Source organism: Helicoverpa zea, chromosome 31, assembly GCF_022581195.2.
Source record: "Helicoverpa zea isolate HzStark_Cry1AcR chromosome 31, ilHelZeax1.1, whole genome shotgun sequence".
NCBI lineage: Eukaryota > Metazoa > Arthropoda > Insecta > Lepidoptera > Noctuidae > Helicoverpa > Helicoverpa zea.
The window spans coordinates 18,657,662-18,683,522 of NC_061482.1; the positions used below are offsets into that span (position 1 = coordinate 18,657,662).

The 25,861-nt window shown below is 43.2% G+C and overlaps 2 protein-coding genes across 3 annotated transcripts; one reads left to right on the forward strand and one right to left on the reverse strand.

Annotated features, from left to right (window-relative positions):
* Positions 1-577: 577 nt before the first annotated feature.
* On the reverse strand, positions 578-24,615 carry LOC124644871 (tyrosine-protein kinase Abl). Of its 2 annotated transcripts, XM_047184508.1 has the most exons (14): positions 24,470-24,615; positions 24,178-24,375; positions 22,019-22,115; positions 21,031-21,143; positions 18,906-19,105; positions 18,270-18,368; positions 17,627-17,875; positions 17,267-17,553; positions 15,446-15,722; positions 10,215-10,365; positions 8,692-8,839; positions 8,539-8,624; positions 3,707-5,351; positions 578-2,150 (listed from the first exon to the last, which is right to left on the reverse strand). In XM_047184508.1, the coding sequence occupies exons 1-14, from the start codon at positions 24,507-24,509 to the stop codon at positions 2,147-2,149; spliced, it is 3,594 nt and encodes a 1,197-aa protein (XP_047040464.1). In that variant the 5' UTR covers positions 24,510-24,615; the 3' UTR covers positions 578-2,146. The 2 variants fall into 2 exon arrangements, with proteins under 2 accessions (XP_047040464.1, XP_047040465.1); XM_047184509.1 differs by having other exon boundaries at positions 24,178-24,615.
* LOC124644872 lies at positions 14,121-15,451 on the forward strand. The gene is made up of 4 exons (XM_047184510.1): positions 14,121-14,450; positions 14,558-14,688; positions 14,757-14,832; positions 14,899-15,451. The coding sequence occupies exons 1-4, from the start codon at positions 14,393-14,395 to the stop codon at positions 15,102-15,104; spliced, it is 471 nt and encodes a 156-aa protein (XP_047040466.1). The 5' UTR covers positions 14,121-14,392; the 3' UTR covers positions 15,105-15,451.
* Positions 24,616-25,861: the final 1,246 nt, after the last annotated feature.

Consider the following 25,861-nt stretch of genomic DNA (forward strand, 5'->3'; position numbering starts at 1 on the left):
ACCCGATGCTATGCTGCCACTGGTTAAAGTTTGGAAGTGCACCAAATGCGTCAAACCGTCAAAAAATATAAGTTACTAGCCGTTTTCCCGCGGTTTCACCCGCGTCCCGTGGTAACTACTGCCTGTACCGGGATAAAATATAGCCTATGTTACTCGTGGATAATGTAGCTTTCGAATGGTGAAAGAATTTTTAAAAACGGTCCAGTAGTTTTTTTGCCTATTCATTACAACCAAACAAACAAACAAAGTTTTCCTCTTTATAATATTAGTATAGATTGATTGAAATAGGTTTGAATCGAAACTGACTATTTTTTTTATCGGGTCCGACTTCCTCCTAAGTTTATTTTAATTCCTAATGCCAAAGTCCGATGCTCAGAAAATATCGGAAATAATTTAATTCAATAGTTCATAAACGACTTGCATGATTGTTACTGAGCATGTTCATGCTCCGACTCGTACTTAGCCGATTTTCGTGTAGCTGTGACCACAACCTTTTTTGACGGCTGGATCCGCGCTTGTTGAGAACCTCCTCCTTTTTGGGAAGTCGGTTAAAAATATGTAAAAATGAAATAGACCATTTCTTAAAGAAATCATTTTATTTCCATTACAATTGGACATCTGGTTTGTATCTTTGGATTCTATTACTTATCATAGTAGGGAATTAAGAGGATAACGAACCAGTGTAAGAACATGGATACATACTGCGCAAGCTGAGCTGCAGACAACTAGCCCGGGCCGTCGCGTGCACGTCCCGTGCCCGTTGCGTGCCCGCCGCATGCACGTCACGCACAACGCTACTACTGCGGTGCTACACAGTCTTGAATTATTTACATGTAAAGCACATGTAATATGATAATTATATAATTTTAAATGTAGCCAGTGGAAACAACAGCACCATTATTTCAAATTTCATCCAATTATATACTTTGTATTCCTATGATTTTAATTAATTCGTTCAGCGATATTACCGTGAAAGCATTATGCGAGGATTTCCTTCCCATTTAAAACAAGAAGGATTCCAATACGTACAATTTTGAATAAGTAGGTATATTATATGTATATGTACAAGATTTATACAGTCCAAATAAACTATAATTGGCGAATTGGGACGAGTAGTATATTACTGCAATAATGATGATACTATCACAAAGTAAATACTAATGTTTAGCTAAGAGTGCGTTGCGCGTGAGAGGCGCGGGCACGCGACGCGCACGGCTGCTGCCCTCCGGCAGCTAATACAAAACCCTTAATGATACATTCAATACTAAAATAGCTAGAATGATTGTACACGAGCCTATCATAGAGAACTTACATAATTACGTACATTTATTGTAATAATAAAGACTAGCATACACGTGTGAGAGCGCGGCGCGACCACCGCCGCGCCGCCGCTACATACAACGTTCATGTAAATGATTTCGTATTAATACAATTTTACCGATCGCAATATATAATCATCTTATTTAAATACCTTACAAATTTCAATTAATACAAATAATATTAAGGAAAATATTGAGCATAATATTATTACATTATAAGCCGTATCACAGTACGCTAACTTAAAATAATTAATGTTTGACAACTTTATTTGATCGCTCTATCATACATAATAATATAAAGTATTAAACACGCGTCAGAACGGTATATACGTGGTCCCGGTCGGGCGCGCTACTGAGTATACAAATAGGCCAATACAAACCAATCGCCAGACAGTCTTGAGCTCAAATCATAACAAGCGTCGTTATTGGTCCGAGTAGAACGAGTCTTCTAATAAGTAAAGTAACTACATAATGTATAATTAAATGCTTAACGAAGGAGTACATAGGTGAGTTTGTGTATACTTCTAAGAGAAATGATATATCGCGTCTAGAGGAATGTAGGCGACCGGCGCCGCCGAACTACTGGATAGCCATGTCACAGCGGTGCACTCCTATCTTACAAACATTTGGCACTCATAAATAAACACCTGACTAACTAGCGGAGAGCCGCGCCAGGCTCGGGCGTCGCTCGGGCGGGCGTTCTCAGGCGCCGCTCGGGCGTTGCTCGGGCGCCGTCGCTCGCTGGGTGGAGTCGCTTGAGATCGGTTACATACTGCGGAGTCGGCGCTCGCGGTGCAATACTGGGCTGTGCTGCAGTCGCTTTAAGATTATCTGTAACCAAACAACACAAGTACTCTTCAAACACATTCTATACAAAACGTTCGAGTAGTAATCCCCAGGCCATGGATACATTTTTTTTTTACACAAAAATTATTTGTGAGTGCTTTTTTTGCGATGAGACCGACAAATTCTTCTAATGCTCAAAGTTTGGTTATACGGTTAAAATATACGTTTTTTTGACGTGACAACGTCTTATAAATCGATGAAGCCGGCTGCACGCACGAAAAAACATGACTCATGCGGCGTTACCACGCTCTGAGGCGTTCCGTTTAAGGCTTGAAGTGCAAGCGAGAGCACGCAACGAGCGATTAAGAGGCACGATCGGCCTCCGCTTTCGGCAGCGTTCGACATCTGACGATCAATTTCTTATGACGTTGTCACGTTCGACTATCGTCAGTAAACCGACTTTACAGACGACCGTTTTTTTTTAATATATTTAATATACCTTATTCACCGAGCCGTGAGTCAAAATGTAAACACAGAACAACACTTTTTCAAGATGGCGGGTATAACCCGACCGATGACAAAACGTCACATTTTTATGTAAAATGTTCGCAGTATCTGTGGTCTATAATTTAGTAGGGTGGGTTCTATGTCGGACAGTCAAGTCTTTTAGGTTCTTTTACATGTAAACGATTTACTACATATTTCATTAAAATTAAGAAAATAATTTACGGCATTTATTATATTTAATTTCAAATAAGTCTAAAAGGATTACATAAGTATTACTTCCGTAGTTATTTTTATAAAATATGTTCACTACTTCAATCGAGACCTATAAATATTGTTTACCTTTTGGTTTATGGCTCCGTGATTAGGGTATTAGTACAGGTTTTAAAATTAATGCGTTATTTGAGTGCTACTTATTAAACCATAAGATGTCGTACCGCATTAGCAAGACGTCAAAAGAGTTTTCTTTCCGTGCACCTTTATAAACAAAGCTTTAAAACTAAATTTTTTACAAACTAAACAAAGCTTTTTTTTACCCCTTCTTACTTCACGAATGTCAATCTAAGGTTAAGAACTGGCTTCTTAAACTAAACTATGAGGAAACAGAAAAAGTACTGCAGTTAAGCATACATACATACATAACAGACTTATACTCACACTTACATTCATACACTCACTTCACACATGCACACATCTCATTTTTCATTCATTCTCACAATCACTTACTTTAGTATACTGTAACGTATTTTTAAGATTTGCATGCTCTCATATAAAAAAAAAAATAATAATATTCAAACAGTCTGTATAACTTCATCATCATCATCATCATCATCATCAGCCTATCGCAGTCCACTGCTGGACATAGGCCTCTCCAAGTGCACGCCACGCCTGTATAACTTAGTTTGACATAAATTGTAGAGTAACCAATGCGAGAAGGCGCTGATTCTTGACATACAGGTTATTTCCTGGTTTGGGTTTGAGAGGTTTCATATGATTCTGTAACCTCATATTATGTCAATAAAGAATTTATGATGTTGGTGTTTGAGGCAGAGAGTAATATGCTCGGCTAGTTTAGAACAGAAGGTGCAGTAGTGTACCTGTGCACGATGTCGGCGAGGTCCTTGAGCGCGCGCTCGACGCCGTCGGCGAGGTGGTGGTGGTGCGGTGCGGGCGAGGCGAGCGCTCGCGCCTCCGCCTCGAGCCGCGTGGCCGCCGCGCGCAGGCGCACGCGCAGCGCGGCCGAGCAGCGCCGCGCGTCCGCCGCCGCGCCGCACGCGCCCCCCAGCCGCGCCAGCCGCTCCGACGACTGCAGGCGCCACAGCGAGCCGCGCCCGCCGCCGCGCCGCACCTCCGCCGTGCACCACTCCAGCGTGCCGCGCAGCGCCGCCAGCAGCTCCGCGTCGCCGTCCTCGCCGGCAGCCAACGGCGTCGCGTAGATGCCCTGCTTGCCCGGCTTGCCCTTCACCGCCGGCTTGCTGGGCACGGCCGGCTTGTCCTCGCGGCGCCGCGAGCCCGCGCGCGTCACGCCCGCCGCCGCGCGCTCTTCGGGCGAGGCGTCGGCCGCGTCGGGAGCGGCGCGGGCCTTGGGGCTGAGACGCTCGTCCGTCTCCTTGCTCTCCCAGAGCTTCTTGAGACTGCTGATGCTACCGGTGCTGCGGCGCTTGTCGTCGTCGTCGCCGCCGCTCGTGTCCAGCGAGCCCACCTCGTCGCGCGCCTCCTCCGGCGACCGCTCCGACTTCTTGCCCGTGCCGTTGGTGGCGGCCGCCGCGCTCTCCACTTTCCGCAAGCGCGACTTGAAGTCTATGATGGCGCGACCTGGCTCCTCCGCGTCCTTGGGCGCGAGTGGAGTCTTCTTATTTGTCTCGACCTTCTTGAGCTGTGATTTAAAGTCGGTATTATTTTTGGTGTCGGCTGATTTCTGTTCGAGGTTGTTGTTGTAGGGAGTTTTCCTGAGACTAGCTTTGAGGTCGATGGGCGACATGGTGTGGTTGGCGGGTGGGTCGGGCTTGCGGCGCGGCTCCAGGTTGAGGCTCTCGGACAGCTCGCACACGAGGCGCGTGACGGGGTCGCCGAAGCCGGCGCTGGCGTCCATCGGCTCGTCGGCGGGCGGCGACTCCTTGAGGCGGTGCTTCTTGTCGGCGCGCTCCTTGATCTCGGCCACCAGCTTGAGCTCGAGCATCTCCTTCATGTTCTTCTTGGCGAGATGGTCGCGGTCGGCGGGCGGGTCGGGCGGCGGCGGCGGCGGCGGCGGCTGCGCGTCCTCGGGCGGCGGCGGCAGGTCGGGCGGCGGCGGCGGGAACTCCAGGTCGGCGAGGCGCGGGCGCGGCTTAGCGGGGCTGTCGGGCGGGGCGCGCGGCGCGGCGCGGGCGGCTCGCGGGGACGCCGGCGCCGGCGCTGTGACGCCGCCGGACGAGTTGGAGCGGATCATGTGCGGCATGGCGCGCGCCGTGCGCGGCGACAGCGAGCGCGCCTCGTCCCGCGCCGCGCCCGACACGCGCATGGACTCGAGGTAGGCGCCGATGCGCGCGCCCTTGGGCAGCGTGCCGTAGCGGTTGATGGCGCGCTTGACGTTCTGCACCTCGAGCGCGGCCACGTGCACGGGCGGCGCGTCGGGCGGCGAGGCGGCGGGGGCGCGCGCGCGGCGCTTGCTGCGCAGGCGCGTCTCGCCGCCGGACTCGTCGGTGTCGGGCGTGGCCTCCGCCAGCGAGCCCTCGGAGGAGGCCTCGCGCCCGCGCGCGCCGCCTGACACACGCACACTCAGCGAGTCAGCACGAGCCGACACACCGCATGTGCCTCCACTGCCTACTCGCTCTCCTACTCCACACAACTTCATCGACACATCGCACAAAGCGAGAGCGAGTTTGCAGTACGAGCACATACTAATAATGTAATTTAATATGATGTATTGCTTTATATGAAAACAGTGAAGTAATGAAATAAAACGCTACCAGGTACGGAATGTAACAACTACGTAAAGATAAAGAAGCAGTGGCCGACTGGTCGACACAAGTTAACTACGAACGGATACAAGTGCTAACAAGCTAAGTAGTTGGTGCCTCTCTAACGTGCAGACAAGTTCGCCATCAGCAAAAACACGTTTATTGCATGGAAACCCCCTAAAATAATTATTTTATTCCAGCTTTTAGTATTTGTTGTCATAGCAGGAACTAAAAAAATTACCTGTGAAAATGTAAACAAATAAAGTTTTTATTTATAAATCCTAATTAGACGGACCGCATTTCAGCGCCGCATTAGAGCCGTTGTATAATCAAATTACACTGGTCAACAAGTTTTTGCCATATAAACCAGACTACACTTTTTTAAAGCTTTCGGTCGGCTGAATCTAAATCTGACCGCAGAATTGTCCTGTTAGCTCGGGATTTTGAGATATTCTAACCTAAAAGTGCGAAAAACACTGTTTTAACCATTATTATTTATTATTTATTTATTGCTTATTACAAGGTACTTTATATATTCTAAAAGGTACAAAATGTCCAACAAAACTGTATTAAATCGCAATATGTCAGTGAAAAAAAAAATGATATTTGAGCTCAACGCCATTTGAAAGAAAAAGACTTGTTCTCTGAGCCCTTGAATACTTTTTCAGGTTAAAAAAAACTCGCCGGTCTACATAGGCCTTAAAATGGTTAAAACAGTGTTTTTCGCACTTTTAGGTTAGAATTTCTCAAAATCCCGAGCTAACAGGATAATTCTGAAGCCAAATTTGGATTCAACGCACTGAAAACATCGTAAAAAGTGAAGTCTCATTTCTGTGGCTGGAAGTTGGTCTAGTTTTGTTGACCAGTGTAGTTAATACACCGTTGCTACGCCACCTAATGTTGTAATTTGTTGCGATTTAGAAAGTATAGGATATATTTTTATAATATAAATATTTATGTATGTATGTTTAATTTGAAATTGAATTTGAATTTGTTTAAATTAATTATAATTTAGTAACTTAAATGATGTATAAAAGTTTTGACATGAGTGCACGTGAGTGTGGCAGCTTTGCGAGCGGCTGATGTCAGTTTAGCAGATTAGAGTGGCACCAACCAGTCCTAAGTATGGAAGTAAACTTGTAGTAAACAGAAACGTACCGCAGCCCACCGTGTCGCGCGCCACGCCACGTTATGCTCATTACACAAACTACATCTATGTATATGGTAGCTGTTCTACTTTCATGGGAACAACTTTTGAAGCATTTATTACTAGGGCATTGTTTCTTCCATTTACGTATTTTTGATTGATTGTCCCGATTGTGATGAAGTCATGCAAATGATGACGTATCGATGGTGTGGTGGTGGCGTGTCGGTGGCGTGTCGGTGGCGACAGAGCGGGCGGCGCGGGCATGCACGCGCTCGCCACACTGCGTGTAGCGGCGTCACCAGCTGTCGGTCACGAGCCGACACAATATCTCAACCACAGTATTATTTATATCTAAGTACTCATTCACCAGTTAACGATAACACAAATACAAGTAGGTAAATATGGTAGGTACACTGTCTAACCGAAACTCGTCAATACTTACAACGTGACAACCTATCGCTATACACCTGAGCGAGCGGACAACAAACAGAAAACGCTAGTTTAAACTGATGTATAATAACATGTGAGTGAGTACCGCACGCTACAGAACCATCGTCCGCCGCACGCGCGCCACCCGTGCGCCGCACGCGCGCCACGCGACCGCGACCATGTAATACTAATGGAACACAAGCTGTATGCGTAATAGCCAATGCTCAACACTATCACACGTTTTCGGCCTCATGTCAAACACACTGATATTGTTAACTCAAGCTGTATGCTGATAGCGTAGAGCTAAAGATTCCTAACGACGGATAACTGCTAGCAATGACGATCTAACGGAACGATCAATTTGAATTCTGATTCTGAAGCACATCATCAAGAATCTCCCTTGCACTGTAATTGAAATTGCAATCGATAATAACTAGCTTTATCCGGCCTGGCCCAAGGATATTGTCCTTTCATGTTCTTTATTTTTAATATACATTTCTATTCGGCAAGGGGAGAATTTGGCAGATCATCAACCCGAATTGGCTAAATAAATTGAGGTAAAAAAATCTTTAAAAACAAGCTTTTATTTAAATGCGCTAAAAATAAAAAAATAATCTTTTACTGTAACTTTACTGATTTATGTTTTAAAAGCTTGTCGCGACATTTAAGTACTCGTGTTTACTTTCTTAGTAAAATCGCGACAAGCTTTTAAAACATAAATCAGTAAAGTTACAGTAAAAGATTATTTTTTTATTTTTAGCGCATTTAAATAAAAGCTTGTTTTTAAAGATTTTTTTACCTCAATTTATTTTATACTTTTTAGTTTTGATTTGGTAAAGTGCACTTTATTTTACTTGCCTGTCATTGGATACCCATATGGATGGGATTGAAAAAAAAAGGTTATTCACCATTTTGTAGCGGCGGCCATCTTGGATTTTTATTTCGTAAAGTGCAATGTGTTCTACTAGTCAATCCCTTTCATTTGATACCCATATTGTATAGGTACTTTAAAAATAACTAGTCCGCCATCTTGTATATTTAGCCATGTTGGGTTTAGGATGACGTCACATAGCTTAACATGCATTGTCATCCAAACTAAACATGTATGCAAAATTGCAGCTCAATCGGTTGAGGGCAAGTGCCTTAAAATTGAGTTGTAAAATTCCACCCGAACACACATAGTTACATACATACATACATACATACATACATACATTGCAAGTTAAATAAAAGCTTGTAATTATTGAGGACTAGCTCGATGGAGGTGTCAGGGAGATTCATCATTACAGCGAACATGTGGCAGAAGCGTTTTATGAGTTGGTGCTCAGCTTTGGAATGGAGTGATGCGTGGATGCGGGTGGCGCCGCGTGTGCGCGCGTGTGTGTGTGTGTGTGTGTGCGTGTGTGTGACTGACCGTTGAGCGAGGCGAGCGCGTCGTCGGGCGCGGGCTCGTCGGCGGCGTACTGCGACTCGCGGAAGGAGCTGCACGAGGACAGCAGGCTGCAACAGAGCGAGCGTGAGCAGGGGGGCGCGGGGTGCGAGCGCGGGGGGAGGGCGGGGTGCGCACCTGGTCCGCTTGGGCGGCGTGGGCGCCTGCTTGCCGCGCCGGTTGGTGGGGCGGCGCATCTGCACGGCGGCGGCGGCGCCCGCCTTCTTCAGCGACATCTGCGGCGTGCCGGCCGGACACGCGCCCTCCTGCAGCTGCTTCTCCACCTCTGCCGGACGACACACACACATGTACGCCGCCACCGACACTACTCGACGACTACATACACTCATATGTTTATACGTCCACTTGCTTACATCGTTACAATAGTTTCCTAACAATACTACTCAACATCATAAACATGGTGACTCAGGATACTCAAATGTAGACGCAACCGAAATGCCGATGACATCGGTATGTTTTAATATTGTATCATATTAACCAAATGTATTTAATTCGCGCAGACATCACGCACCTAAAGATTAGCGCACCAAAATGCGGTACTTAAGGGGGAAAATAACGTTATTAGTCTAAAACTCCGCCCTTACACGCCTTCTATGGAACCCGACCATTATTTTTCATAATAAAATCACCAATTATCCAATACCAATCTTCGACAGATTGGTCTTGATTTGCTAAGGGACCGGAACGTTAGTTCTATCACGCCTACCGGGCGTTGCTTGACCTGCATGGAGGTGCCTCACCTATCATTCTTAGTGCATCTCTTTGATATTTCCTTCCTTCGCGGCAGTATCTAAGCGAATTCAATACATTTGGTTAGTGTGGCTTTTCTCTTGGCCATATAGGACTGACCGCCAAAAAGAAGAAGAAAGAAAGAAGAAAGAAAAACCATTTTATTTAACACACAAATGACGCAGAAAACAAACACACACAAATACAAACACACACAAATACAAACAAATATAACAATGGACAAAACAAACAGTGAAACAAAAAAGAAAAGCGCTGCAGCTGCGTCACTTATGCGTGAAAAGAAACATTTTATAACAAAAACTTTCAACTAACTCTGAAAAATACTATGAAAGCTGCTAAAAACCGCACCGTATTAAAATTTTGAGTAACGTCATACGTGATATTACGATTTAAGAATCCTGTTAATTGACTGTATAGGTAACGAGTTATTTCATAATCCATGTATCCTGTATAAAATGTAGTGGTACAGTAGTGTTCAGCCAGTTTAGCGGGTTCATTTCACGATCAGCCAGTGTGTACCTATATGTCGCAGACATCTGCTATTTGATTGAGTGACTAGCGTGTTCATTGAATTACTACATTTAATTACATGACGAAAGGACACGTTTAAAGACATTTAACATCTTAATTGAACGTGATCTGGTGTAGTCGTTGAGGAATACAGCCTGCTTCATACTGATTCGCATCAAGAAAAAATATTAAAAGTATAGCCTGCGGCGGCTTAACAATAGGCAATTCCACACTTTTATTGCAAACAATGCGCTTCAAAGTAATATTAATCGAAAAAATATCGAGCTGTTTAACGCCATATTTGTATAGGTGACTATAAGAGCCGCAGTGTGAAAGTAGTTGGGCGTCGAGTGACGCTTGTTGAATGCGCTAGTCGTTACCCTCGGTGATGGAGTTGTCCTGGAACATGTGCTCGAGCGCGTGGTGGATGTCGCGGAAGCTGGGCCGGTCGCCGGGGCTCCACTGCCAGCAGCCGCGCATGAGCTCGTACACGGCGGCGGGGCAGCCGGGCGGGCACTCCATGCGGTAGCCCTGCACACAATCGCGCATTCAGCACCACAACAATGCTCTCTGCCTAAACATAACGTCATTTACATTTTGTTGTCTTTCTACGCGCTGTCTGTTTGTTCGTCATTATACACAAATATCATTGTAGTTTTGTTTCAAATGTCTAAATTACATCATTCCAAGCGACTTCCACGAGCCGGCCACTAAGTCCACCGTCATGTTTGTCACGTCGTCGGAATTCGATAATATTTTATTTGATGAGTCGTGAGATCTAACAAACGAATGTTGTGTTTCATTATGTATTTAATAATATGAGATTTTCTAAATCATTCGATTCTCACTATTTTAAATTATATTTCTAACTTCAAATAAAAGGAAGGATTAGAGCAAGTTTCGTCAGAATCAATTGAGCACTTTTCATGATTTGGACATGTCTTATGGTTCGTGAAAGCCACATTGATGTAGATGCAAGTATACGTATTGTGCTTTGTCGGAGTTGCTAGAGGGAACAGTTATTCTGCTGCGTGTGTCGTCCCCCACAACTAACTACAAGAGCACGCGGCATGACTTCACCAATAAAGTTTATTTCATCATACACCAACCGAGGTTTACTTCACACCGACAAACAATTAGGCCCAAGTTTACCGACAACACATAAACGTAAGTTTTTCTTAAAACAACTGTTTACTTTGAAATTTTTACGTAAAAATGTAAACAGTTCTTTCAAGAAAACGAACGGAGAACGGCAACTATGCGAGAGATATGAACAACTAGCTTCCGCCCGCGGCTTCGCCCGCGTAGAGTTCGGTTATATCGCGTTTCCAACAGAATTCCATAGAAGTCCGGGACAAAAACTATCCTATGTTCTTTCTCAAGGTCAACTCTATCTCTGTACCAAATTTTATTAAAACCAGTTCAGTGGTTTAGACGTGAAAGCGTAACAGACAGACAGACAGACAGAGTTACTTTCGCAGTTATAATATTATAGTAGGGATGCGTACGTGAACACCATGGCTCGAGTTGCCTTTGGTGTATTGCTTGCTCGTATACAAGTATAACCGACGCACAATACTTCTACACTCAAATAATATTACAGGGCGCAGAAACCTCGTACCTTTGTCACTTCTTCGACAAACCGCTAGTCCATTTTTGGTAAACTTATAGCTGACTTCCTATATTAACATACATGCTACTTTTTATACAGTTGCGCAAACGAATTTTTATTGGTTTAGCTTAATAACAATTTATAGTTTATTGTACGATTCTACCGAAGCCAAGCTATTGTTTGCGATAACCTGACCGTTAGAAGTTATTTTAAATTGTTATATGTGATTTTAAAGCTTATACTTTAATTGATTCGGCACTTAGCTAAAGGTAAACAATATTGATAGGACTTTTTACACAAACACAGTATGTTAAACAAATAAACTACTGCTTATAACAATGATTCAATGAAGTTCATGTTATTATTGGAATGACATTGTTTTTAGTCGTATTTTATTGATCCGTAGTTTTTGAATATTAAAACATTGTCAAGATTGTTTTGGCCTTACTACAAAAACTTTAACCCCTGTTTTACACTTGTCTAATAAAATTTTGGCTGCAAAATGAACCGTATGTCAACGTCATAATTTGACATTTTTTTAGACAAGGCATAAACTGACGTTTAAAAGTTTTTGTGGTAAGACGGTTATGGCCTTACTACAAAAACTTTAACGCCTGGTTTACAGTTGTCTAAAAATTTTGTGGCTGCAAAATGAACCATATGTCAACGTCATAATTTGACATTTTTTTAGACAAGGCTTAAACTGACGTTTAAAAGTTTTTGTGGTAAGACGGTTTATCTTTAGATAAAGGCCTACTCAAATTGACTGTACATAATATGTACATGTATTTTTTCTGCAAGTGTCTACAATAATGATATTATCTATTTGCTAACACAGTGGCAGTCACTGAATTGAAGACACTGATTCGCAGCAAAGTGAGATCTTCACCGCTTCTTGTTTCCAGCCGTAACACTAGGAAGTGGTGAAAGCGGGCGTTTTGGGGGTTCGGCTCTTTTGGAATATTGACGTTAAAAAGTGCTTATGTAATTAGCCTTCTTCGACTTCGATTTTGATTAAACCCCACAAAACACTGCTCTTTAAATTAAAGTGAAAGAATATTTACGTTGACAATAGTGATGTATGAGGATCGGACACTAACTTTTGTGACGATTTCTTTGCCTGTCAGCTAATTAAAGACGGCAAAGGCGGAGTTAAGAAAAACACAAAATATCACCCACCACTATTTTCTTAAAAAGTAAGAAAAACATTTATGAGACTTCAAATCAAAAGTATTGAAGGAGATGGCAAAACAATGGAGAAAATTCATATGTATATCATTTCATCTGAAAACCATGGGGGGTTCTTTTTTTATTATTTTTTTTCGATCATGACAAAGAGTTTTCCTTTACTGTTTGCTGTTTGTTCATTGGAAGTTGAACTTGGGTCAGGAATCACTTGTTTTTTTTTTTTAACCGACTTCCCAAAAAGTAGGAAGTTTTCACTTCGTCGAATCTTTGTTTTTGTATGTTCACCGATTCCCAAAGAAGTCTGAACCGATTTGCAAAATTATTTTTTTGTTTGATAGGATATACCTTGCAGGTGGTCCCAGTCATCAGGTCAGGATGTGATAATGGAGACCTTGAGAAATCGAGGGCAACTTACGAAAGTATTAGGCTCCATATGGTAAAAACTTGACATCCAGGTGTATATCTGCTAGCACTATACAAAAGTGAAGGTTAGGGTAGTAAAAAGGACTTATGCCGGTTTCTGTTTGGCCCGTTGCAAATCCAATAGAAAAACACTAGATAGGTGAAAAATACCTCGGTGACAAGTCGTACCCGGAACTTGGCTCAATTTTACATTTTAATGAAGCTTGAATGAAAATTCCCGTATCAACTAACCTGACAGCTTGCATGATTAGGGATTTCATACTGTCCTGTGACGTATATACGTAAAAACAAATACACATATGGAGTGTCTTCAGTGGTATGACCTCGTTATGACTCATGGTACCGGAATTCGGATAAAGCGGACGAAATAATAAAGGAAATACTCATGCAAAGTTCAGTTAATATTCGAACAGTGTTTTTAACTATGTGACCGCCACCGCAGGTAGTAAATGCGTGACAATCACGATAAAGCTTCTGAATTTCTTTTTTGTTTTATTCCGCTTTAAAGTGCTCACTACAGACTTGAAAAAAACCCACAAAAATCATAAAAAAAGAATTAATATAACATTAAATAAAATTAATGAATTTCCGAACATCACGTTTTTCGCAACAAAAATTAAACGTCTTGCACCTTGTAATTATAACATAATGCTTCAATTTCAAATCACATGTTTTACTGACAAAATCATGAAAAAGTTGTGACCCCCTAGGAAGTGGACTGGACTAGTGAACGCATAAAGTAGTCGAGCGGAGCTGTGAGTGCGCGCATTACTGAGGAGTTAGTGTGCGCGCGCGCGGCGCCGCCACGTAAACAATCAGCTCACCAACATACACAAACAGCGCAGCCTAGTCACCCGCGCATATACAGCGGGATGCTGTTCCCTGCGCCGACCACGCTCGCCTCACCATTGTTTTATGGCAACCGTTTCACATAGGATGCGCTACCATCAACATCGGAACTGTTTCCTGGGAGCTCCGCTATTGTAAAATGTAATAACATTAAGGGCTTACATTTGTTTATAGTTGCCTTAGCTATGTGAACATTAGACGGCATTCTGTTGCGGAAATAATAGCATCGGTTTACATTAGTGTGTGCAGTTTACACAAAGTGGTACGCTGTGGCAGCAAGTGTTTAGTAAACAAGGTCGAGGAAAGAGCCTGCCACCAGCTAACGATAACTTTCGACTTTTTGCGTTTTTCATGATTAGAGGCTAGATCAATCGGCGAAGGGCGGCGTCGCGCGGCACAGCACCCTGTGCGCGGCGCATTGTGTGTCGGGTATAAACGCGGCGCGCGCGCCTCTCCGCAGCAGTCGCAGCCGCTCCGCACTCCGACATGATCGCCTTCAAGAACACTCTCGTCTACTGCTTGCTGTTCTCCGTCGCGGTGCTCGGTAAGCCTGACGCGCGCACGACCCGCTACACTGCTCACTCGCATCTCGAACCGAGCGCGTGCTCTTCCTAATATTTTTTTTTTTATTTAATTAATAATTATTTACAGGAAAACACAAAAAGATGAAGCCGAAGAAATTCGTATCACCGACGACGAAAGGCATCCAGTGTTACAATTGTCTATCGTTCGACCACCCCGGCTGCTGGGACCCCGACCACCCTGACTACGCGAACATCACAGTGAGTAGAGTGAGAGCCCCCGCCGTGCGCGTGGCGGGCTCGCGTCAGTAACGTGCTGGTGTGCGCAGGTCCCCAACATCGACTGCTACATCCCGGGCATGGCGTTCCTGTGCATCGTGATCACCTCGGAGTCCGCCAAGCTAGGTGAGTGTCAGTGCACGAGACGAGCGCCGCCGCGGTGACGCAAGGTAACGTGCGCCTGTGTTGCAGTGGAGACGGGGCAGGAGATCGGGCCGGTGCGCGCGCGCACCTGCGTGCCCGCCAAGGACTTCTCCAAGAAGACGGTGTCGTACTCGATGTGCAGCAAGCTGAGCAAGGAGCTGTCGGCGTCGGAGATCTTCTCGCGCATCGCGGTGAGCCGGCCGCAGTGCACGCTGTGCAAGAAGCACCTGTGCACGGACGCGTCGCACTGCTAGCCGGGCCGCACGGGCCGGGCCGGGGCCGAGCCGGGGCCGCGCCGCGCCCGCGCCGGGCCGCGCGTGCCGCCCGCCACAATGGGACCGTGTTACGCAACGTGTTTATTAAACTACCGAACCAGTTTCCATTCTAAGAAATGCAAAAACGTAGAGTACTTTGTTGTTTTGAAACTAACACACTTTGTTGAACTAATCGGAGTTGTCGGGGTGAGGGACGAGCGCGTTATTCGTTTGTTTTTATATTTCAATTATTATTTTAATAAACTATGAGATTATTTATTGTTTGTTTGAATGGTTCGCGTACGATGCGTCGACAACGTGTGCAAACAATGGTGACGTACCTTCTCGAGCATGTGGTAGACGTCGGCGAGGTCGACGCCGGGGTAGGGCGACATGCCGTAGGTGGCGATCTCCCACAGCAGGATGCCGAAGGCCCACACGTCGGACTTGGTACTGAAGGTGTTGTAGGCGAGCCCCTCGGGCGCCGTCCACTTGATGGGGAACTTGGCGCCGGCGTGCGCCGTGTACGTGTCGTCGCGCATGAGCCGCGCCAGCCCGAAGTCCGCCACCTTCACCAGGTGGTTCTCGCCCACCAGGCAGTTGCGTGCCGCCAGGTCCCTGCACAAGCGCATACATCGCGATCCTGCCTCACCCGCCGCTCCAACCCAAGGGACATTCACATGTGTTTGTGTTTTAAAACAAATAAACAAAAATAAGAATTCCTACTGTACTATTAATACCAAAATATCCCTACTATCTGCCTCATATCCAGCCCATTTATTATCCCAGTCCACGGGCCTCTTCTCACACAAAGAAGGAATGAGCGTCGATCACCACGCCTGCTCAAGGTGGTTTGGCGATTTCCCAGTTTCCTAAAATTTCCCTTCACCTTTAACTAGTGATTGTTACAAAGTATAAGTGACCTGGAATGGCAACCACCAGCCAGTCTTGTTGTAAAATGTTATATTTGTTTGTGTACGCGCTTGATGCAGTACAGGCACACATGCAAAGCGTCATGTGATGCTTTTACTTTAAAATTATTTCATCGTATCATTATCATAAATGCATTTAGATATTTAGCGATAGGTTAGGTTAACCATTCATTAAAATAAGACAACTTTAGTCCATTTTGATATTACACACAAACCACTTTTAGTATATAAACTAAATCTAAGGAATAAATAAAATCTGTGAGTGTCATGCCTATTTATGTTCCAAAAGCAGAACATGGATAAAAATTTATATTATACATAGCATTGTTTTGTGTGCATAGTTGTAATTAGATGTTAGATTCATTCACTGTGACTGAGGGTCTTTCATTTTAGATTGTACAAATTCATAAATAAACGGGTAAGTCAGTCAAGTTTGTTATCATTTATGTTGTCGTAGGAGTCGTGTTGAGTGCGAGCGGCGAGCTGACCGCGCTCGCTAGTCCGCTGGCCGTCTCATGGCTATTCCTTCACTTATCCATTTAGACAAACATATTTACTTTCATAAAGGAGAACGGTGGGCAGGACCAGCTGTTTGGCTAGTAAAAAGTTTCTTATTAACTTTGTATTCTTTATTTACGAATATGAATTGGTTATGATAAATACAGTTATTTGAGTACTCGCTGCTGAGTCATAAGTGTATCTTATAAGAATCGCTTTATGGTTTACTATCGTTTTATTTTTATTTGTCTGATGTGGATGGGTGGACAAATTAATAAAAGCAGTCTGTATTGTAGTTTTAGTCAATATTAGTGACTATATCAATACTTTTCTTTTTATAATTGATGTAGTGTTTTGGTAATGTGCACAAATTGAAAATGTACTTTGGTTGCTTGCCGTAATGAATTATTGCGCTAATGTTTACTGACGAGCTAATATTTATGAGAACTGCTATGATGTGGATGTTATGCAGATGTATGAATGTGACCCCTGGCGTCACAGCTGGATGCGCCCTCTATAAGTTATCATTTGCACTGCATACCGCACAGGTAATGATTTGTACTGTGCTTTGTACAGAGCACTCATTTACTTGGTTTTAGTTCTCACTGGTATTTACTAACTTAAAAAATTGATTTACCCGTTTTAGAGTATGCCATGGTTGAAGGTAAAAGTCAAATAGATTCGTAGCAATTCAGTTTATTTGTGGATAGTGATAATGGCAGAGCATGTTACCTGTGTATAAAGGAGCGGCTCTCGAGGTAGCTCATGCCGGACGCGATCTGCGTGGCCATGTACATGAGCACGACGGCGCCGGGAACGCAGTCGCGGCTGCCGGTGCGCAGGTAGTCCAGCAGGTTGCCGCGCGACATGAACTCCGTGATGATGTAGAAGGGCGGCTCGCGCGTGCACACGCCCAGCAGCTGCACCAGGTTGGGGTGGCGCATCTCCTTCATGATGGCCGCCTCCTCCAGGAAGTCCTTCAGCGCCATCGTGTCGTCCTTCAGCGTCTTGACCGCCACCTGCGACAGACGTGCGTGTCAGTGCCGGGAGCGCGTGCTGACAGCGCTGGCACTAGCACCGGGCTACACTCACGGTGATGTTGCCGCGCTTCCAGGCGGCCTCGTAGACGTCGCCGTACTGGCCGCCGCCCAGCTTGTGCTTCATGACGATGTCGGTGCGGTCGATCTCCCAGTGGTCGGGCGGCGCCAGCGGGAACACGCTGGGCTTGCTGCGCTTGGGCGCGGGGTACAGCAGCTGTGTGATGAGTCCGTCGCCCGCCACCGAGTGGTGGTGCACCAGCTCCGCCAGCGTGCCGAACTTCGACTCCGACGTCACGTACACCTGCACACACAGACGCCCATGCAATCATATACATACTGTAGCCAAGGAAACTATCCAAATGTAAATGTATTGTGCGGGGATGGATCCAGATAGAGTTAAACAAGGTAACAGATGAAAGTCAGTTTAAGATAAATTCACTGTATTGCCTGTTTCCACAAATGTAAGATTAAAATTAAATTATACTAGAATGAAAGGTGAACGATATAGGATCATGAGTCACGCAAACAGTGTGTCGGAATTATGTACTGACTTATTGCGGTGTAAGTGCAATAATATAAATGATGGAATCATAGAGAGCGGGTGGCGCAGTAATGCTGACTCAAGTAAACTTACTGTACGGTGATAAACCCGTACATGTATTGATACAAGTGTTGAGTGGTTCAGTAATAAGTACCTTGCCGTCGGAGTCCTCATTGATGCGGTAGTGGTAGACGCGGCCCTCGTACCGCAGCGAGATGCTGCGCTGGCCCGGGCTCGACTCCGACTCGCGCACCTGCACACGCGCCATGTTTACACATACAACATATTCACGCCAAACAGTCTAACCTGACAAAGCGATGAAATGCCACAGTTGTCATCTGCCAAGTCCATGACAAACCATGTGCTTTCACGTGGACTTGCTTTCTCTCATTCTGACTACTTTTACATGAACATATTTTGTTTGGATTTCAATACTTTTGCCAATTTGTTTATTCTAGGTGTATTTATGTACAAAATATAAGATTTTCTTTTTATCGATACCCGCAACTCAGATAAGATAGTATAGAAAAAATAGACTCGAGTGCGTATTAGTTGATATAATTAACTGTCAATGCAGTATATACATGAACATGTTAGTATGTTCGTGCCCGTTCCATTATGACGCCTCCATACAATGCTTGCCAATACGCTAGTCGTGTACTGTGCATTGACTTGTCTCCAAAACTACTCAACTGATTTGAAAAATTCTTTCACTACTGGAAATGTACACAATTCCTGGGTAAGATAGAGTATCAAGTTCCCCAGGAGAGGGCTAGTAGAGTGTATTTACGAGGAAGCTGCCGTTGATGCCGGAGGAGAGCAGGTACTCGGCGGCGTTGCGCGAGATGGGCCCGTGGTACCAGGAGTGCTTCTCGAGCGAGTTGACGGGCGTGACGTAGTTGGAGGGCACCCAGCCCACGCCGCCCGCCAGCGTGTGCGCCTCGCACCACTCGCCGCTCTTGTTGTAGCTCTTGATGCGCACCTGCTCGCCTGCAACACCACACAGTGCAACAAATAAGCCAGATATCAATCATGCAACATTTCACTGTTCACGCCGCCGCCGTTTTGTCAGATATTTTTATTCAGTTAATTAGAAAAAAAAGATCCATATTCAACTTGACTGTTTTCAGTAAATCACTTGTCTGTCTGACTGTCGCGTTTCACGACAACACTCATCATCATCATCTGAAAAACTATTGAACCGACCGATTTCTTACATATTTGGTACACGGATAGAAGCCCGACAAATGCCTGACAAAGGGCATGGGCTAGTTTTTTTTTAATCCGGGTGGGATGTAGTTTGCACAACAACAGCAACTGGTAAATAAAAAATAATATAATAATTTAGCCGTAGCCAAGCTAGAGCATAGCGTGGTTCCCATTTAGGACCTTCTGGTCCTATTGTTCTCACCATTCATTAATGTCCTAGCCAATAAAATACAGCATCGTCAGCGTGCTGATCTCAAAATCTACAAACAAAATACAGAGCCTGCCGACACCGTACTTGTTCAAAGCGATTTAACGAATACCGAAAACTGGTGCATAACTAGCTGTATGACCCTTAATGACCCAAACAGCTTTTTCATAAGTTTTTTCAAGAAAAAATCCTTCCCTACTACTTACAGACTATGTCATACTAGACTGTAATAGTTATTTGTCATACAAGAGTGCAAAGTTGCTTTTTAACCGCGAGCTCAATTTTGATGACCGAGCAAGTCACGTTCAATAATTAGAATCCTGAGCGATAGTGAGGGAATCAAAAGAGCACAAAGAAAAAAGAGCACAAAGAAAAAAGAGCACAAAAATCTTTGCACTCGAGTGCAACACATAACCTATTAAAATGTATTTATGCAAAAACAGTTTAGAAATGTAATGAGGTTTAAAATAATAATTTCATCCCACTTCATCGAGGAAATTACTAAATGCAAAAAAAAAAAAAAAGGCGCGCACATATGAGTATCAAATTAAAATGAAGTACCTATTAAAGTTCATTTATTTGACAACTCAGTTTAAAAATGAAACGAGTCTAAAAATCTAAGTAAAAACAATAATAAAAATTACTTAATTAATTGAATAATTATTTTAAGTTTAATAAGTATATATTTGTTTGAAAAGTCTTATCAAGATTGTCACAAATGGAGTATTGCACACGATGGTCTAAATTGAAATCACTTTGCCGCTCTAGAGGATAAAAACGGCTTTTGCGCTCAGATAGCAAAGGATAAAACTACTCTTTCCGAGATGGTGGAATAATACATAACACTTAATACACTTTTCTTTGATTGCATTAATTATAAGCATATTATTATAAGGAAGTGAGTCTTTTAACCAATCAACGTACACCTCGCCATTGTCGGATGATTTCACGGCAAGGCGCCGTAAATAAATCAACTTACTAAAATACATACGTTGAATAGTCCATTTCAAATGCCGTTTATTATTTTCCGAGAGTTGATCAACTACCTAGAAAATTGATCAACTTACGAGTTATGTTATTTTCCGGTGACGTATAGGTACAAGCTTAAGTTACTAAACATTTATTTATGTAGTTATTAGTTAGTTGCCACAGTTTTACTTTACTCGTACCTGATTACTCGTAACATAATAAACTATACTTTTTGTAATAATGTTTATGTGCCAATAAATATGTAAATAAAAAAGCGAGGCAAGATTCTGAACATTTTCCAGTTGCGTTGAATGTTGAAAAGAGCCAATGCCAGTTGTTTATTCTCGAATTCGGAAAGACATTCCGACTGTGTAAGGCCGCGCTTATAACTTAACCAGTATTAACCACCCTCTCCTACGTCGGTTTGCGCAGAGCCGTTCCCCGTGTTTAGTATTTGATGAAAAAACAGAGTTATATACAGTTGTTGAAGTTGTACCTCAGCAGCCGTGGATATGGATGGAAGGGATACCTTTCTTGAGGCTGAGCTGGTTCTCGCCGCCCGCCTGGAAGTCGTACAGCGCCACGAACAGTTGCGGGTCGTCCTCCTCGTGGTGCGCCAGCAGGTTCTCCTTGGACGTCCACCTGCGACACAACACCGCCCAAACTCATCTATTGTCTCTACCGAACTAAAGGTAGGCGATACTTATGACAACAACTAGCATGTTCTAACCAATTCAGTCATTGGTACCTTCTGTGTACTTTAACGTGACTTCTTTATCTGTGTACCTGTACCGAAAATGGTACTACTGATGTCGGGACAGCGTGCGTGCTACTACGGTGAATATACCAATATGTGTATAAATACTGGTACCATTTTGTACCGGCAGAAATCAGTTATGTAAAGTAACTGTCAAAACAATGACTTCCGATTAAAAAAAAAAGGATTTTAGTTTGCAATCATTTCAATTTTTTTTTAAATCTTGCGATATATTTTCCATTTTTGGTCAACATAGCAACAGCATAAGTTGTGATAAACATTGGTAGACATTTATTTATCTTTTATCTTTGACCCAACTAACAATTTTCTTGGTGAACTTCCTAAAATGGCAACATCAAATAAAAACTAGCAGATGTGATGTGCACAGAACACGCACGCGCATGTCTGTGACGTGTACGCCTCCGTGTTTATCTCACTCTTTCATGCGAACGCGACGATAACTTTCAAATAATACAAAACAATAAACATCAAATTATTAAATACTACAATTTCTATAACAATTTAAACTAGATTTTATTAGTTCAAGAAAGAAGTTGTTCCCCTGCTTGTAACGACCACAGAGAAGCATTTTGAATGTTGGCACCTTTGTAATTGATTGAGCTTTCGGACGCTCAAATGTTTTTGAATTCGACTGTACCACAGACTGGGTAGCCATATAAAAGTATTCCACGTTACATGGACAAAAACACGAGGAAGTTGCAGGGCTTGTGTGTGAGTAAGTGCAGTTACAAGGGGTGACCTGTTGGCGGTGTCGAGCGGCTGCGGCGTGCCGGGCGCCGGCTCGCCGTCCGGCAGGTCGGGGATGTGCGGCAGCGGCCGGCTCTGCAGCAGCGCTTCTGCAACAACACCAGCACTCACCACTACTGTCTGCCCCCACCTCCACACATACCTCCAACTATTCTTACATATTCAAACAAATGCAACATCAGCAAATAAATCACTCGATGCAGCCACTTAACAGAATTACTTCTAAACCTAAGCCTGATCGCTTAGCCAGCTTATTATTATATCAAAAGAATAGCAACAGTTCCAAAATCTTATACTTAAATAGGACGAGGTTAATATTATTGTGTGATCTTATCTTTGTTACATTGGGTTGGTACTTTCTTATCTGTTATGACAAAAAACAATATCATACTTTTCAAGGTGTAATTTCATTGCTGTCTACTAATGTAAAGAAAAGGAAACATTTGTTGTTAGTTTGTACCCACCCTAAAGGCTTGCAAAACTAGTGACACTATTTTAAAACAGGAAGTAGTCTCTGCAGACGCAACTTTAACCATGGGAAACAGCAAGTTACCTTACAGATGTTTTATCATCCTACTGCTGGGCACAGGCCTCCTCTCACACGGAAAAGGATTCAGCATTAATTAATCACCACGCTTGCTCAATGCGGGTTGGTGATTTTAGACTTTATAGTCCAGGTTTCCTCAAGTTGTTATTATTTCTTTATTAGAATAATACAGAATAAACTTAAGAACTAATTACGTCCCACAAAACTGTTAAAGCAGTTTGACTGTGGGATCCAGTTGTTTTCCTTTACCTTTTTATCAGCCATTATATATACTCAGAAAGTACATACAAACATAGAAAAGTTGCATTAGTACTTGCCTGACCTGGAATTGAACCCACACACTCATACATGAGGGGTTGGTGCTTTACCCACTAGGCCACAATGACTTAACAACAGCAAGTATTTTTTTTTAATCATAAACTAGTTGCAAAAGCAAAATATGTGACAGTAAATCGCAATGGCTCACTAAGTAAATGCAATGCTAGCAGATGCACTTGCTTGCACAAAACACACCAATATTCAGTTCACTATTTAGTAAAAACCTATAAAAAAATTCAGGTGTATCTAGTAATTTATTAACAAGTGAATATAAATAATTGTGGTCAAATTTTCAGTAGATGTACAAAAAAAAACTGGAGTTCTGATTCCACTGTTTCGTATGGAACTGACTGTAGTGGACGTGTGCAGCTGTCACAGCCCAACACAAACAGTGTAGTTTGGGAACATATCATCATATCAAAAACTTTTGAAACACCTACAACTCTTAGAAGCCAAGATTTTCATAAGGCACCATTTTTTGCAAAGTTTTATATATATATTCTAAAGATATTGAGCTCCTTCCTAAGGCCACAGATATGTAATGAAATTATCAATACAGACAATGCAGCAATAAGACTATTCATTATTATCTGATAGGTTTCAATAATGCTGTTTGCATATAATGAATGTTAGACACACAAGGCATGTGTGTTCAGTTGACACCAGCTGTCTACTCTGTGTATCTGTACCTGGGTCACACGTCCACATTCTATTACTATTATGTTTGGTATTGGAGGGCTTTGCTGGGTATTCTCTAATCAACAAATTACTTGTGGGATTGTTATGACAAATAGATACATGTTAATATAGTCGCATCAGATGGTGCAGTTTTATTTGTCAACAAAACCGCTCCTGAGGCTGATAGTCACCTCAGTCAGAACAGGTACATCAATTTCAAGTTACTGTTGCAGTTTTAAGTCACAATGCTATGGAACTAAGGCAGCACAGAGAATAATTTATACAGTAGTATTAAGTAGTAATACTGTGCCAGTGCCATCAACCAATTATGACTGGACACACTATGTTTTATGGACAATCACATAGAATAACATCTTAAACCAATCCCAAACAGCAGGAATACAGAACAAGATAATCATTTAGATAGCAAATAAAGACATTATGTACTAGCTTCTATCACTAAATGCCATACCTATTAATTATTGCAGGTATTCAGAGAATAAAGTGGATGTTAAAAGTGGTCAAGTCTAAGATGATCAGGAAACAAATAGTGCACAAGAATGCAATATATAAAGTAGCATTAGTAGGAATAATGCGAGAGCGCTCACCGCTGTGTTCGGTGAATATGTTGGAGCCGAGCATGCGGGGGTCCTTGGGCACGCGCGGCTTGCTGCGCGCCGAGCGCATGGACGCGCCGCTGGCGGTGCCGCGCTCCTTGGCCTGCTGCGCGCCCATCGCGGCGCCGGCACCACTGCTGCACGCGCTAATTGAATAACACCGCCAACGCGACCTACTCAACCTCCATACTTCCCACAGACACCAATCTCACTTCAATTAAGTGTTCTTCGTGTGATCTGATTTATTAGCGAAACCGACCAACTGGCCTGCTGCACAACTTACAGTCTGTAGAAGATGAGAACACATTACCGGAATGGACCATTCATAAAAAATAACACAACCACCGCCATTATGTGTGTGACTGACATGTTTGTTTGACGTCGATTTTTTAGTTTTCGGATTTGCCCAACAAGGGCAGCACTGTTGCTTCACTTCACCACAGACTTTGCAATCATTACTTTTTTTATTTATATATCCATGAACGTGGATACGTGTATTTTAATCAAAATCTGAATCTATCGCAATTAATGCAGCAACAGCATACGGAGGCCCTACAGGCCTAAAGTGTGCGTTTTTAGTTTATGCCTCTTTCCTGCTATGTATCCCACATGGTGGTAGTGTCAGCTTTTCTAATCTTTCTTCCGCACTTCGTTCTATCTATGACATCGCTCTAGGACAGCCTGGCACTCCTACATTATCATTCGCCACTACATTTCCCCGTCTAGCCTGTGGGCCGGTGGCCTGTAGATCTTTGATCGGGGATGGTAAGTTGCAACGCCAAAGGACGATGTCTAAAAACGTTCCCAGCCACCCTCCAACAGAATGGAAGGTTTTCTTTTTGATGTTTAAAAAAAACAGTGCTAGATGGCGTTTTACCTACTACGTGAGAGAGCCTTTGCCAAGTTAAAAAAAACATTGCACCGAGCCCTTTGAGCCGAGACCCAAGAAATTCAGATTTCTGGACAAATTGTATTCAAAATCTCGAGGGACATTCGGATCTGATAACTCATATATCTGATAATTGCTTAAGTAAAATTAGGAGATTCTCTTAATTTTACATAAGTGACATAAGGTTCACATTCGACTGAGATCCAATCCCGATTGAAGCGTATGTGGCATTCCGCTATTTTTTCTTTGAAATACTTAAACGTTTTTATCCTATTAATTAATTAATAATGTCAAAATTGAATAGAAATTGGATCGCAATAGCAGTTTTAACCATATCGGGTATTCTGCTACTAATATAAGACCAATCGTATTCCAACGACATTCGATTGGTTTGTGATTGGTCTGCTATTTTGGTCTATACGGTAGTTTGCTCTAAAATCATAATGCAATCGTAAAATGATTCATTATTAAATGACAGGAAAGAATAAAAACGTTTATTTCAAAGAAAAAAATAACGGAATGCCACATATACGCTTCAATCGTAATTGAATCGTGATTGGATCTCAGTCGAATGTGAATCGTTTGTCGGTTAAGTAAAATTAGGAGAATCGGGCCCCTGCAGGCAAAAACCTATTGGGTACATACAATAAATATAGTCCTTAAAACCAACTTGCTGTTAAGAGCCCGTTTTACACCTTCACGAAACTTAAAAATACAACTTTTGACATGGCTCTAGAATTTCTGTAGCAAAAGAAACACAATCAACAAACCTGCAGATTAAAACAC

Coding starts and splice junctions, on each gene's coding strand:
- LOC124644872 (XM_047184510.1), top strand. CDS start 14,393: ATGATCGCCTTCAAGAACACTCTCGTCTACTGCTTGCTGTTCTCCGTC. Junction 14,451..14,557: donor GTTCTCCGTCGCGGTGCTCG/GTAAGCCTGACG, acceptor AATTATTTACAG/GAAAACACAAAAAGATGAAG. Junction 14,833..14,898: donor CTCGGAGTCCGCCAAGCTAG/GTGAGTGTCAGT, acceptor CCTGTGTTGCAG/TGGAGACGGGGCAGGAGATC.
- LOC124644871 (XM_047184508.1), bottom strand. CDS start 24,509: ATGGTCCATTCCGGTAATGTGTTCTCATCTTCTACAGACT. Junction 17,554..17,626: donor GGAAGCGCGGCAACATCACC/GTGAGTGTAGCC, acceptor CGTCTGTCGCAG/GTGGCGGTCAAGACGCTGAA. Junction 5,352..8,538: donor CGCGCTCGCCTCGCTCAACG/GTCAGTCACACA, acceptor TGCGTGTGTCAG/GCGGCGCGCGCGGGCGCGAG.